The sequence below is a fragment of the Crocodylus porosus genome, unplaced genomic scaffold, assembly GCF_001723895.1.
Source record: "Crocodylus porosus isolate Cpor-Errol unplaced genomic scaffold, CroPor_comp1, whole genome shotgun sequence".
NCBI lineage: Eukaryota > Metazoa > Chordata > Crocodylia > Crocodylidae > Crocodylus > Crocodylus porosus.
This window is the reverse complement of record NW_017728931.1, coordinates 118,980,313-118,995,751: the sequence shown is the minus strand read 5'-3', so window position 1 is coordinate 118,995,751 and position 15,439 is coordinate 118,980,313. Positions and strand designations below refer to the sequence as shown.

The following is a 15,439-nucleotide window of genomic DNA, read 5'->3' as shown; positions in this document are numbered from 1 at the left end:
GAACCCCACTGCCCACATCCCTCCAAGCTGAAAATGCCCCATCCACCACCACTCTCTGGGTGCGGCCCTCCAGCCAGTTGGTGACCCATTTGACTGTGTGGGTGTCGACACCACAGTCCGCCAGTTCCTTAATGAGCACGGGGTGAGAGACACAGTGTCGAAGGCCTTCTGAAAGTCCAGGAAGACTATGTCCACTGCTACCCCTGCATCTAAAGATTTGGTGATCTGATCATAGAAGGCCACCAGGTTGGTCTGACAGGACCTGCTGCTAATGAACCTGTGTTGATTGCCCCTAAGCATAATCTCCCCTGCTGGCCCCTCGTGGGTAATGTAGGCATGTTGTTCAAATGCATCATAACTTTGAACTGTGATAATCCTTTGAGCTCTTCATGTTTAATTTCAGTCTCACTGGAGTGTAGAATTCCATAGTATTCAATCCAATGCTCAAGTTTTTTTTGTTCATCAGTGGTAGTGTTTCCATTTAAGTCTTTCAGCAAAATTGTTTCCTTCTTGACTGGACCAATTGCCCATTTGATGCCTTCATACATTCTGTGGTTATCACCTGTGTCAGCTGCTTTCTGAATATCATCACAAGAGTTTCAGCCAAAAATCTTGGGCACACCTCTTAGCCTCCTTTTGCAATTCTCTTTGTTTCTTAAATTTTCTAGGGTTATGATGTTGGGAGATTTTATTGTAGATGGTTAATGCTGTCCAACCAGTGGTCGAAGTATTTCAGAGTGTTCTTCGAACCAGTGATGGCCTCTGCAACCATCAACACCAAGACCTTCAACATGTATGGCTAGGCAAAAGTATGAAGGAATGGAGGCTACCCTAAACTACCCCCGCCTCCCTTGAGACCATTGAGACAGAGTCCGAAGGCCACGTTGAGTCCAGATGTTCAGTGCCTCAATATTTGTAGCTTCTGCCAGAGAGTAACAGATTAGAGCTCCTGCTGACTGCCTAATGCCTCAGCAAGGGTGCGTTTCTGTCAAGGTGATGTCCCTTAGCTTTATCCCAAGCAAGGAATACCCAGAAGGCAGTGGGAACTAGGCTTTTAAGGTGGCTTATACTTGCCTACTCTGTTTGCAACATTGTGGTATCAGAATTTAAAGCTCGTGTGTGTGCGTGCGTGTGTGATTGATTGATTGATGGGGCAGCAATTCTACAATTGGGAGGAAGAAGAAATATTTTTTCTTTTTTTTTCTTTTTTCTTCTTTTTTAAGTCTTTCAAACTTGTTCAGTTCGTTGCAGTGGCTTAAAAGCAGAGTTAGCGGTTTAGTGGATGGAACAGGTGAAGTATATTTTAAATTATCATTTTTTATGTTTTAATTCATCTCCTTGTGCATGTGTGATATATAGTGGGGCAAGCAAAATGAATTGCAAAAGTGGAAGTTTAAACAGTGCATATGGTAATTGAGGTAAATGTGTGCTGTTCAGATTTTCATGACTAAGACAGTAGATTTGTTGCACTCCTCTGTCCAGTTATGTATTTACTGGACTGGGTCAACTGTTTGTTCTACCTTTTGGCTTTTGAAGTTCTGTGCCAACGCCTGTCTGGCTGTGGATTCTACCATAGACAATGTATAAGTGTTGACAATGAGGGGGTAAAACTCTGTGCTGCTGCTGCCAGGTGCTGGCTCCAGTTGGGCTGCCCACCCTCCCATTGGCACAGAAATCGGGGGGGGGGGGTGGCGGGGAGCATATCTCCCTGTGCTCCCCCTCTCCCACATGTGTCACCTGTTAATTCAGCTCTGCACATTCACTTCTGTGGCATGTAGTTTTTAGGAGAGCACTTGTGCATAGCCAATTGATAGTGCATCAGAGTAGTAGTAACTTTAACCTGTGAATTTCTTGAAGAAGTACTCTACTGTTTTTTACAAAAGAAAATACTTTAATTCTTAAAAAAAACAAGCTGCTTAAGTTATTGGTACAAAAATAATTACAGCATTAAAACTTTGTAGAATAATGAATATTAACTTGTTTATAGGTCTGAGTGATTTCCTTAAAAGTTTAGGCAAACAAAAATCTCTTAATTGAGTCAGTATGAAAATGTTCAGGTTGAAATAACCTTGTTCCCTCCTTCCTTTTAAGCAAAGTTAGAAACAATTTTAATACAGAATGAGGTTCCAGCTTTAGGTTTTCACCTAGTGGAATTTCTTCCAGGTGATGTGAATAATACAGTCTTCTATGTTGTAAAAAGAATATTGAATTTCAAATTTTAAAAAGTGGTATTTTGCTTTGTTTCTTGGTAGCAGGAGGTCCCTGGCGTCTTGTATTTTAGTTTAGAACGGAATGTTCACTCTGTTTGCCTAAACCTTATTCTTTGTAGACTGTAATTATTATGCATCTTGTTAGGTGATGAGAAGATGATTTAGTAATTGTGTTTATAGAAGAAGAAGGCAGATTTCTTTTTTTGAAGATTAACATTGATTTAGCTCTATGCTGATTTTGGAAGCAATATTTTTTAAAGTAATTTGTATGTCCCTTGAAGTTCTGCTAGCTATTTGCTCTTGGTATGCATGCTTGAACTCTGAGGAAAGTTATTTTTCCTTCAATGCTCACTTTGTCTTGCACTAGACATTAGAAGGATTTAAATTTTTTAATTGGGATACATGTAAAACCTTAACAATGTGTCCCTTTTCCTCCTCTCCCCCCAGATAATCAGTTTATTCTTTTTAAACTGTAGGTTTATTAGGGGAGGAAAAATCCTTAGCCATTAATTAGTTGGTAGGAGAGAAATTGGCAAAAAAGGTTTGGGGTTATTTGTTCATGATATGACAAGAGGTTCCTTTTAGATGTGCTTGAGGCTTTTCTCAGCTTGTTGTGATGGCCAGGGGAGACAGGCAGACTTGGGTCTCTCCCCTCTCTTTTTCTTCTTGTGGAGAGAACACAAAAGCCATTTTTTCCTATATGAATATGCCGTCTGTATTGCACTCTCTGCCAGATAGTTACAGAACTATTCAATAATTGATCTGAAAAAATACTGCCTGACTGTTCCTTTGTGAGCAGCGGTATTCAATCTTTGGCTTGCAGGCCCGTCTGGTCTGCAGAGTCATGTCATCCAGACTGTGGGACTCCCCATGGGTCCAGAAATTTGGTGGCAGGGTTAATTTGGCAGCAGGGTAATGGCAATTTCTGGACCCATGGGGGAATGCTTGGGGCTGAATGAAGTGGCCTCACACACCACATTGCTTAGGAATGGGGCTGGGGTGGTGCATGGAATTGCTCTGTGACCACATCCAAAGTGGAGGGGTGGGCCAGCATGCTACATCACATCCATGGACTGACCCTGTACTGGATTCAGCCCATGGACTTGCCCCATACCCCTCATCCAGCCCTCTGGGCCAGATAGGTTGAGCATCTGCCTGTTAGTGACTGCCTAGCAGTAGAGCTAGAATTAAAGGGGTTCAAAAACCAACAGAAGAAAACAGCCTGATGAAGCCATTTTAGCCCACTGTTCTGAATGTGACTTATAGCATACACCACGAATGGCTAAAAGAGCCTCTCTGCCACAGCCTATCTGTTACAGAAAAGAATAATTATTTTAGGATGTTAAATCTCTCTAAGAAAAGCAAAAGCATGGTAGCTGAGAGGAAGATAAGGAACAGCCACCAGACAAATGTAGTTATCTCAGTGCCATATTTCCTTTATTGAATTTAAATTCCATTGTTTCATTTATTTTCTTCTTGTAATTTGCAAATTGGAAGAGGCAGCTTGCAGCTCTTTGTGGGTGGGGATGGTGGATCTTGCTTCAGTTTTTAAGAGAGCTCTTTTTAAAAAATAAAACCACGAGAGACAAACTAGTCATTTGTTTGGCTGGAATTTGATGAAAGCTATTTTAAAATTATGATAGGATGGCTAGGGATTGCAGATCCCTTTTTTATTATGTGAATAATACCTTTGACTTCAGGACCATTAACTTGTTAAATCTATATAACCACACTGTTGCCCTTGTTCTTTCCTTCTTGTTCTTTACGGCCACATTTTATGTCTTATCTGAAATAGTAGGCTTTTCATGGGAGGAAGTATGTCATTTTAGATATTGGTACAGTCTAGCACAGCCTTCTCTTGATCATGATTGGGGTCTCCAGGTACTAAAACAATACAAATAATAGTAAAAAGATATTTTAGGCATTATAATCCTGCATTTTCAACAGTCCAATTCAGATCATGTGAGTTGTTGCTTGATTCCTCAAGGCTTGAATCAAGAACCGGTTTCATTTCAGTATTATCTTCAGTCCAGATATGATTTTACTGTGACTTGGCATAGCAGCATTCCCTGCTTCCCATAGCCCCCTTGTTTATTTAAACTTCAGCTAGGGAACTTTCTTCTTTTTTATTGTATTGTTAATTATTACAAGGTATCTTACAGTGACTGATATATGTTCTACACTAGGGGTATGCGAAGTGGGCCCTATTAGATTCAGATTTGGCCTGAAAAAGGGACAGTATTTTGATTAATTGATTCAGATCACTGTCCCTGATTCAATTCAGCCGAATCTAAAGATTCAGTGCTAATTCGGAGAGTCAGAGATTTGGACACAGACACAGCTTTAAGTTTTTTCTACATACCTTGAGGTACCAGGCACAGTTCATAATGCAGAACGCTGCAGTGCTGGGGCACATGCAGCATGCCACAGGAGTGTGGGGGGGCCCTCCATGTGCTCGGCGGTGAACCCAGAAATGGACTGGAAGTACTTCCTGTCCACTTCCAGGTCTGCCAGGGAACATGCAGCGGTGCCTCCCGTGCCCTGGCTCAGTAATCGGCTGCAGGGGGACCCCAGATGCCTTCCCCCAGGAGGCACCAGTTGCTGAGTTGGCGGGGGGCCTGGCACACTTCCCAGTGGACCTAAAGTGTACTGGAAGTGCTTCTGGTCCACTTTTGGGTTTGCTGCCAAGCATGGTGGGGAGCCCCCTGTGCTTCTGTGGGACACTCCATGCGCCCCAGCATTGCAGCACTCATGGGCTGCCTGCTACCTAGACATATTTAGAAAAAAACATATAAAGTTGTCTCTATGTCCGAATCTCTGAATCTTTCTGAATCTCTCCGAGTCGATTCGGAAGGTTCCAGTTCAATTCGGAAAGATTAAAGGGTCCTCTGATTCAGTTCAGATTCGGAGATTCGGCCACCAAATAGGGCCAGATTTCCACTGAATTGAATCAGGGACCAAAACTTCACAGAGCCCAACTCTACACCTTGATTCTAACAAACTGGCAAATGGGTCCGCAAATTTTTGGAGACTAACTACAATGAAGAGTTCCAGTCTAGTGCATCTTAGTGCAAGTGTAAAAGTCTGTGCCTTTGTATCTCTGCCAGAATAGTCCAGTCATGTATAAAAATGTTTGGCAATGTAAGTCTTGCAGTGTATGTGCGTAGCTAACTAACATTAATCTCTGCTAGGGTGACTGCTGTGTCACTTTCCAACTGTGTGACAGAGTGCTTTATAAAGTATTTCCTTCTCCATCTCTAAGACGCCATACTGACACGTCAGAGTGAGAAAAAACCCCTACCCTCATGAAATAACAGGGCGAAATATAAATAGGTTGAATAAAATCGCAAGGTTAGAATTTGGCCAGGATACTGGTGCTGTCATTTTAGGGCTTTGTGCAAATTGCCATTGGTCTTTGATAATCTTAAATGGTCAGATACTCAGTTTTGTGTGTCATCCAAAAGACAGGACTGCTAGCAACATGGTTTTCTCCTAACAAGATAGGTTATTGTTTCAATACTGACTTACAGGGAAGAATGCCACCTGCTGAAGTATTAACTATGGGCTCTGTCTTGTCTTACAACACTGTTGACCTGACTTGCGCCCCTGTTACTTTATGAGAGGTAACAAGAACAGGATAAGGTGGTTTTCTTGCATATGCATATGTAACTTAGCCTTTATTAGTCATTTTTTCCAATATCTAGTTTGAATGCTAACTGCAAGACATTAGTTGTGCCGCTCCCAGCATCACAAATGGATTTGGGCAGTTCAAGGTGCATTAATGGAATCTGGTAGCACCACTTTGAATTTATTTTTAAAAATAATATATATACCTCAGAACAAAACCCCCTCCATCTTCTTCATGCCCCTTCAACTGGCTGCCACAGAAGCCTTTTGTAATTATTATTGGGGAACGTATTACAAAGCTACAGATATAATTGGCAATTACGCCACCAAATAAAAACACACTTTTAATTATTGAATTTTTAAGTGGTCCTTTCCTTTTTGTGTCCTTGTGACAAGGTATTCAGCAGAATTTGCAGATTTGTTGGAGCTTGGCAAGTCTGCACTGTGAGAGCTTCTGCTGTGGCCTTGAACTTGCAACCTCTGGGCCATCAACCCTGCAGTTATGCTATATGTTCTGAGTTGCTTACACAATTAAGTGAATGTGTGTTGGGATGGGGACTAGAATGTGCTAGCAACCAGAGTATGGACTCTTCAGGGGCTCTGAGCTCATACTGTGGCTGCTAGTGCTAACATGAACTAATACCCGTGAGGCAGCATCTTTATTCTAACATAACTTGGACTAGCCCTCTTGAGTCGGTGCTGATCTGTTAGACCATAATACATTTGCACTTTCATTCACAATTGTTTATAGAGAATTCAGGTAGACTGATTTGGTTGAATTCTAAGTTGCCAAAAAGGGGTCAGCAATTCATGGCTCATGGGCTGAATCCAGCCCGCAAAGAGACAGATCCAACTTGAGTAGCTTAAAGAATGGGCAACTCTCTTGGGCAATAGTGATGGTGTTACCGGGGTCCTACCGTCTGCTTTGTTCTATCTCTATTCCCCCCATAGTACCTGATTGCTGCAGATCTGTGGAGATGTGTAACCTGTATCAGAGGCCAGGTTGCAAATAGCTGTACATGGTAGCAAAAAGTTGGTAACCCCTGGCCAAACATGCTCAGATGCTATGGTAACAAACACTGTAAAAACCCAGTAAACAAAAAAGCAAGTTTTGAATCCACAATAATAGGAATGCCATAGAATTTCTGAAGATAAAACCAAAAGTAGTATCTCTAACAGCACCAATTTGATTTGCTCTGTTTTATATAAAGGAATATAAGCATATTGAGGCAAATGTGAAGACTGCAAATGTTGTGGAGTGGAAAGCAGTTGGGTGTGGCAAAATGATATTGAGGGGCAGGTAGTAAGAAAGCATCCTTGCTTTCTGCTATGTAATAGGAAATTTGAGTAATGTTATCCTGAATTTAATATTTCTTATGCTTAAACACAAAATTTTTGCTAATACTAAATATTAAAACAATTAGAATAGGATGGAATTCAGTGCAGACAAGTGCAGGGTACTGCATCTAGGGAAGAGGAACTAGCAACACAGCTATAGGCTGGGGAACACCCGTCTTGTCAACACAGAAGCAGAAAGGGATCTTGGAGTCATTGTTGACTCCATGATGAACATGAGTCGCCAATGTGAGGAAGTGGTCAGTAAGGCTAACTGCACCTTGTTGTGCATCTACAAATGCATCACAAGCAGGTCCAGGGGGGTGGTCCTTCCCCCGTGTGTGGTGTTGGTCAGGCCGCAGTTGGAGTACTGCATCCATTTCTGGGCGTCGCACTTCAAGAGGGATGTGCCTGGCATTTACATGGTCCAGGGGCAACAGGACAGGCCCTACGAAGAGAAGCTAAAGGGCCTGAATCTATTCAACCTCCACAAGAGAAGGCTGAGAGGAGATCTGGTGGCCATTTACAAACTCACCTGGGGGGGCCAGCGGAAATGGGGTGAGACTGTCTTCCCCCAGGCACCACCAGGGGTTGCTGGGAATAATGACCGCAAATTGTTAGAAGGTTCGGGCTGGACATCAGGAGGCATTACTTTACAGTTAGGGCTGCCAGGCTCTGGAATGGACTCCCAAGGGAGGTGGTGCTTTCTCCTACCTTGGGGGTCTTCAAGAGGGGGAAGGATAGATATTTGGCTGGGGTGTTATGACCCCAGCACTCGTTCCTGCCCGGGCCAGGGGGTCAGACCTGTTGATCTGTTTAGGTCCCTTCCGCCCTAAGCACTATGATACTATGAACTAGTGTTTCGCAACAGTTGAATATCAAAGAATTCCTGTTTACAGAACACTCTGTCTATGTAATGCCAGTTGCTTACTTGATGTGTATTTGACTTCAAAGCCTATTTGACTTCAAAAGAGTTTATTCAGTCCTGTGCAGAGGTGAAGATATCTCTTCCATCACAGCTCTCTTGTGAAGAATTAATTTTTGTAAACCAGCTGTACACAGTGTGCCTGCCTTCAACACCGGCTTCTCTTCTTTCTTGACCTCCAAGTGTTAACCAATCTGAAGGTGGTTATTCATATTACACTTTCCTGATGTTCCTTGACACCTGCACAACAGTATCAGTGTTGTAAAGAAGTTGCGACAGTTATTGCAGTTTGCTAAAATGAAGTAACATTTCACACTCAGGCTAAATGTCCCTTAGTCAGTGTTGAGTGGCATCTTGATCACAGTCTATAAGTACACCTTTGAGAACCAAAAGTTTGATGAGAAAGACTCATCTATAGAATTATTGGAGGCTTGCCTTGAATTTGTTTCTTTCCCACTGCTACAGGAGGGAAAACAAATCTGGGGGTCAGGTAACTCTTTGCATTCTGGTTTCCCCCAACTTTTTCCCTTGGAAGCCGTTCCACCCCTCCCCCCTCTGTACTATAAGACTCTGCTCTCCCTGAGCACATAGAAATGAGGAGCTAATTTGAAAACAATAGCCTTGAAATTTAACATGACTAGTAATTTGCATATAGTACCAATAGACTTCAGTTCGTCCAGAATTGATGTTACCTTTTTTTTGACATTGTTTCAAGTTTTAGCACAGCTATCCTGTAAAAACACTTTTGAACATCACTTTGGCACCTACTTGTATGTAGTACAAACTATGCATGATATTAGTCCAAAGCCAAAGGTTTGTGATTTGCCATACAGTTCATTGGGCTGGGCCCCAACTGAGTTGACAGCATTTGAAGCAACGGTGACCCCACAGCTAAGCACTGCTCAGTATATGTGCATATTTCAGATATCCACCCCCCACCAAGGATCCATGTCTTAATTAGCCTCTCACTCATGATCGGCTGTTCTTGTCAAGTCTTGGGATGCTCCAAAATTTTATATGTAGATGAGGCTCTGGGCAATTTAGCCTGGCTTCATCTCATGGAGGACGGGGCCATACTAATTATACATGATAGGCTTGAGAGAGGCCAACAGAGGGATTCTGGGTGAACTGTATGCAATGCCATGGCTCACTATGACTTGATGACTTGAAAAAGAGTCAATGGTGACAGGAACTGTGCTTAATGGGGCACTACTGTCTGTCTTATTCAGAAGGTTTACACTAACTTATTCTTGTGGTAGGTTCTCATTAGCATGGTTGCCCAATGTGGGCCATGTGTTTTATATTCATGCTCAGTGTTGGCTGCATTTAATCAACTCCAGCTTTATAGTTGGTTTCCATTGCTGAGCACATGCTGCTTTTGGCAGCAGTTTAATGATAGGCAGTGTATTTAGTGAAATTTTGCTGGATGTGATTATAAGACAAGGCGCTTTTTCCCCCTATACTAATTGGGGGAGGGTCCTTGTCTTGTATTCGAGTAAATACAGTAAATTAGATTGGGTGGCCATTTTTAATGCAGTCTAACTTCCCTGAACATCTTTATGTACCCTAACTATTACTGTCACCTCACTTTCTCTAGATTATCATATAGTAACCTAATACAATCACTTAAGTTAGTGACAAGTTACTAGTTAGTTTTTTGACACTTGCTAGTTTTGACTTTAACATCTTGCTAATGTAATGACAATGGTCATCAGTGTGTTAAGGTAGTTTTAGAGAGAGGTTATAGCTGTGATAGTCCAGGAATTATGCAAGAGGCAAGGATTTTTGGGGGTTCTGAAGAAGAATGGTTTGCATTTGAAGCTTTAAAGTTGAGCTCCCTTTTAGTAAAATACATTTGGTTAAATCACTGCAGTCTAATAACCCAGCCATGTATTGCAGTAGTCCTGCTGTGTATTACTCCTCTTGTTACCTCTTTTGGTTACTCTTTTGCTTTTGTACTCCTTTGGAGAAAGGTGAGGTTAATACTCATATACTGCTCATCAAAGCAGATAGGAAAGGAAAGGGGTTAATGCTGACATTTTAAGATACCATCTGAAATGAACTGAATGAAATGGATGGGATCATCTGCAACCCAGAGCTATTGTTTCTGTCTCTTCAGCAGACGTTATTATGTCAATTATACTTGCTTCCCAGCAGTTAAAGCTAGAGACCCATTTTTAAACTAACAGAAACTGAGGGGCAGGAAAGCAGTTGTGTTGTTTGTCTGCTTCCTTTGGCCACTACTTTGTGCTATCCTCTGGTCCCATCATTCTGGAAACTCTTGAGTAAAGTAATAATGGATGACTATGGCAGTGGTTCTCAACCTTTCTAGATTTGAGGTACCCCTGGGTATAGTCAAATCAGGCCTTGAGAAATGCCAGCTCTTAGTTTTCATTCTTTTTTTTTTATTTACAGAAAAATATTAGAGCAGTTTTTCTGCTCCAGAGAACCTAGAATGACCACAACTATGGATTTTTATTTGAAATCTCTGGGTTTATCTCATGAATCCTGTTTGTAAACCTGACAGTGCTTAACACTGCATGTCGACCTGGGCTCCCCGTGATAGGATCTCAAGGCATCCCAGGGCTGAGAAACCCTGGGCTAGGATGTTGAATCTTTCATAGCCCTTCAACTGCTTATTATTAGTTTTTTATGTTTAAGACAACTGATTTACATAGATGTCAGCAAAATAGGTAACTGAACATCTGTAAAGTGTCCAGCTAAGAATCATTTCCCTGTCTATCATATATGGTTTGGACTGTGAAGTTAGGTTTTTCTCTAGGACTTTGCACAACTGAAGCACTATAGGGAAGACAAGTCCTGAATAATGAACTGTATTTGCACAGCCTAATAAAAGAAATAAGTCTTTTGTATTTGTTTGAAAGACTTTATTAGTTTAGGATCAAGAGATTTAATTACAAATCTTGTACTGTATATTCTGTCTTCAGTTTTGCTACATATGGACAGGCCTGATGCAAATCTGTTAAATGCTCCTGGAGCTGCTGTCTGTAATTCTTAAAGCCCTATCATGCATTCTGATTTAATATAAAATCTTATAGATTTCATAGATTTCATAGACATTAGGGCTGGAAGGGACCTCGAGAGATCATCGAGTCCAGGCCCCTGCCTGAAGGGCAGGAAGTCAGCTGGGGTCATAGGATCCCAGCAAGATAAGCATCCAATTTACTCTTGAAGGTGTTCAATGTAGGTGCTTGAACCACCTCCGCTGGCAGACTGTTCCAGACCTTGGGGGCTCGGACAGTAAAGAAATTCTTCCTTATGTCCAGCCTGAAACGGTCTTGCAGGAGTTTGTGACCGTTCAACCTCGTCATCCCTTGGGGCGCTCTGGTGAACAGATGTTCCCCCAGATCCTGGTGGTCACCCCTGATAAACTTATAGGTGGCCATCAGATCACCCCTGAGCCTGCACTTTTCCAGGCTAAAGAGTCCCATGGCTCTCAGCCTGTCATCGTAAGATCTGTTTTCCTGACCTCTGATCATGCACGTGGCTTTCCTCTGGACTCTCTCAAGCTTCTCCACATCCTTTTTGAATTGTGGAGCCCAAAACTGGACGCAGTACTCCAGCTGCGGCCTCACCAAGGCCGAGTACAATTCTTTGGAATTCCTTTATATTGCTCGTGTGCAAGATAAAACAATAAAATTGTTTACAGAGGTTTTTGTAAATGTAGACTGATATTTATTAGCTAAACATAGGCAGATTTTCAAGTTGTAAAATACTTTTCTCTTGCTGACCAAGAGGTTGCCTGTACAGTATATAACATTTTATGTAATTGTTCCTTTGATGATATTTTTCAAAGGTTATTAAGTTTCCACTATGCACCAGAGGATATGCTGACAAGAGCGGTTCTTCCTGCTGTATTATTTATGAGTTTCCTGTAGAGGGTTTAACTTGTATGTCTTTTTTTCCTTGCAAGTAAATTGTAACCTCTTCTGTGAATTGTTATGCAAACAATTCATGACAAAAATGATCAAAAGTACTGTCTTGTACATTATTGCATAAAATTAAACAAATACAGTGGCCATAATAAAGTGTGCAAGGTACATACAACCCAGATTCAAAGTACCCGTTGGTGAGAGATCAGAAGTTTGGATTGGCCTGTCATGGTTCAATGCCAGTTAAAGTGCTATAGTTCGAAGCACAGGGTGGCAACATTTCAGCACAACTTGATATCTCATGGATACACAGGGCCAGAAAGTGCTCACTTATTTAATTTTGTGTAAATCTAGGCTAACTATACAGAAGTGTACGCTGCTACTTAAAGTTTATAACTGGATGCTGATTCTATTGAACATTATGACAGAACACTAGATCAGTGTCAAACATGGCCTGCAGAGCCCTTGTATCTGTCCCACCGGGCTACCAGCTGGCCACCAGAAGTTGGGGCCATAACAGGTTGGGTGTTCCCCATACCACACAAGTCATGGCCCTAAGGCCCTGATGGACTTGGCAATTTGGTGGCAGGAGGATGGTTTGGTGGCAGGAGGGTGGGCTAGGGTTGACGCAGCCTCTGTTGCCCTACCCCCACTTTGCCCTTCACCACCACTGCAGCCCCAGCTTCTCAACTGCCAGCCTAGCTGTTGCTGCCACCAAGTGCCCTGTGCCAGGCCTGGAGCTGGAGTTGTTGACACCATGTGCTCCGTTTCCAGAGCCAGAGCTGCTTCTCTGACACGAAATGCATGTCTGCAGTAGCAGCTCCAGCTCCTGTATGGTGCATGCTGTGAGAGCTGAGACTGCCATTATTGCTGTGTTTACAAAGTGGGAACATGAGCTGCCACTGTTGCCAGAGCCATCCTGTGCCCTGGGCTGGATTCAGCCCTCAAGGAGCTCCATGGTCAGATATAGCCCAGGCCAGGAAGTGAGTTTAACACCCCTGCTCTAGACCAAGGTGGTGTTGTGCAACTGCTGCCTTATCTCTTGCCCAAACTACTAAACTGTTGGTTATTCTGAGATGCTTGGATCTTTTTATATTTCACCCTGTAAGAATGAAAACCAGATTCACTGAGTCTTTATGAAAACACAAACAAATTATGGACCCTCTTAATTTTTGATGACATGGATTGGTTTTACAGCCAGAACCATTTGTCATTTTCAAAGTAAATATTAAGTTGTTTTTTTTTTTTTTAAATAAAGCCCTTTCTATGCTTGCTGCTGTAACAATTGGATTTTTACTATTTAAAACAAACTCTGTCAGGTTTCTTCCTATTTTTAAAGTCTGAAGCAAACAAGTAAGTTAGTTCAAAGTACTGTAATTTAGGAGGTTTACATGTTTATGTTTAATATAAAAAATATTGTACTTTTAAAAACTCTGGACTTGAGTTAAGTGATGGGTGAACCTAAAAATTGTCACAGTCAAAGTAATGTTTCTGACAGCCAACCAAACTTATCTCAAAAATCTCATCTGGAAATTGGAATCAGTGTGATCATGACAATATCCATGCTTTGCATCAAAGGGCTGAAGTTAAATAAAAATTTTACTGAATCTCTGATATTTTCAGTAAAGAAGAAACTTTTACTTCTATCTGCATTGCTCCTGTAACAGTGTTTCTAACAAAAATATTATTATTTTTTATAATAGAATTAGACCACAGCTAGCCAAAGAGAAGATTGAAGGATGCCATATTTGCACATCTATCACACCTGGCGAGCCTCAAGTGTTCCTGGGAAAAGACAAGGCCTTCACTTTCGATTATGTGTTTGACATTGAGTCACGGCAACAGGAGATCTATGTACAATGTATTGAACAACTGATCGATGGTTGCTTTGAAGGATATAATGCCACTGTTTTTGCTTATGGCCAAGTAAGCATTGTAATTCAATGTGAAATATTTGCAAGCAATGGCTAATAACTGCATTTTTATTAAAGATTCAGAATTTATTAATTTATTTGTTTTTTAAAAATACTCTTTGAGAAGTTTGTATAGTGCTTTGCCTATAGATGCCACTCAAAGTAGTGTAAACAAATATATAATGTTTTGTTTTGCTTTATAAAATGCAAGAATCCAGTGCTGCTTATGTAACTTTAAAATACATTGAAATGCGGAAGTACAATTTAATATAATTAACCACCAGTAAATCAGGTGACAGAAGAACTCAGAAGTTTGAGAAATTCAGCTTCCTTGTAATATGCTTGACATTTTCAGATGCCTAGGGAAGATGATGGGTTTTGACATATGTCCTGAATGTTATTAGATTAAGAATTGATGAATGGGTTCCAAAATCAAGGAGATCTGGCAGAAAGAAGTATGTTAGCAACCCTGTTTCTTTGTTGATTTGAAAGGGGAGCAAAGGTGGTTAACTTGGGAGAATTGGATTCAAACTTGTTATGTTGCCTTAGGTAAATGACTCGGTACTTTTGTAGATCTGTCCGTTAGGCACTGAAAGATCAGTTAGATGGAAAGGAGTAGTAATTGTCAACAAGGCTTCTGCACAGTATTTGTATTGTTGGGTGTGCAAACACCTACAGGTGCTTCTTAAAATAAACTGAGAGATTTCAAATAGAAGCTTGGAGTATCAAAAACATTCTGACTTGCGGTCTTTTGAGATTTTACAACAGAAGACTTGCTCTATTATTTTTCTGCAAACAAGAAAATTGGTAAAAGCTAAGAGTTAGCATTTTTCAGGAGGTGCCTTGAGTCTAAAAAGATTGAGAACCACTGCAATATAGACCCCTAAACCTATATGTAGGTGGCACCCTCTCTCCCCACTACATAACTACTTAGGTAGATGTGAGTCCAGAGGTGCTAAGTTATGGCTAGCTAAGTTTACTCAAAGTCTTTGTACATGCCACAAAATTGGCCTTTAAAGCGGTTTAAATGCCCTTTTGCACTGCTTTAATGATGTTGCTGTTTATATGCTTGGCGGTGTATTCTGCTTTAAATGACTTTGGTATGTAGTAAGATAAAACACTTCTGAGGTTTTTTAGTTTGCTACCTAACGAGGTGCAACAGAGTATGGAGTGCTGGAAGCTGACGTGCTTGGGGCTTGACGGGCCCCATGCTGCTTAGGAGGTGTGGGACCTGGCAGCAGCCCATGAAGGCAGATTCCACTGAAGGAAAAAAAAAGCAGTGATCCTGATCTTTCTTTTCTCCCCAGAGCCTGCCTGCTTGAGTTATGCGGGGGCCCAGTGCTTCTATCTGCAGCTGTGGGGGGGCTGATGGCTGTGGCACTCCCTGGGTCTGCCTGGGCAGCGCAGGGTCTGCCTGGCCTGCTGGCAGCTTGCCCCGCCCTGCTGCAAAAGAGGCAGGTAAGGATCAGGCCCCCACCCTTGTGTACACGCCACGGGGGTTTAGTTCGGTTTTATTCTCCCTAAACTGAAGCAGTG

General features: G+C 41.7%; 1 protein-coding gene across 6 annotated transcripts in view; it reads left to right on the top strand.

Annotated features, from left to right (window-relative positions):
* KIF21A (kinesin family member 21A) overlaps window positions 1–15,439 on the top strand; it is a 144,757-nt gene that overhangs the window by 41,605 nt on the left and 87,713 nt on the right. For all 6 annotated transcript variants that reach the window (XM_019543530.1, XM_019543529.1, XM_019543528.1 and 3 more), the window contains exon 2: window positions 13,694–13,916. In XM_019543530.1, the coding sequence (XP_019399075.1) occupies window positions 13,694–13,916 (223 nt within the window). The remainder of the gene's footprint in view (window positions 1–13,693; window positions 13,917–15,439) is intronic.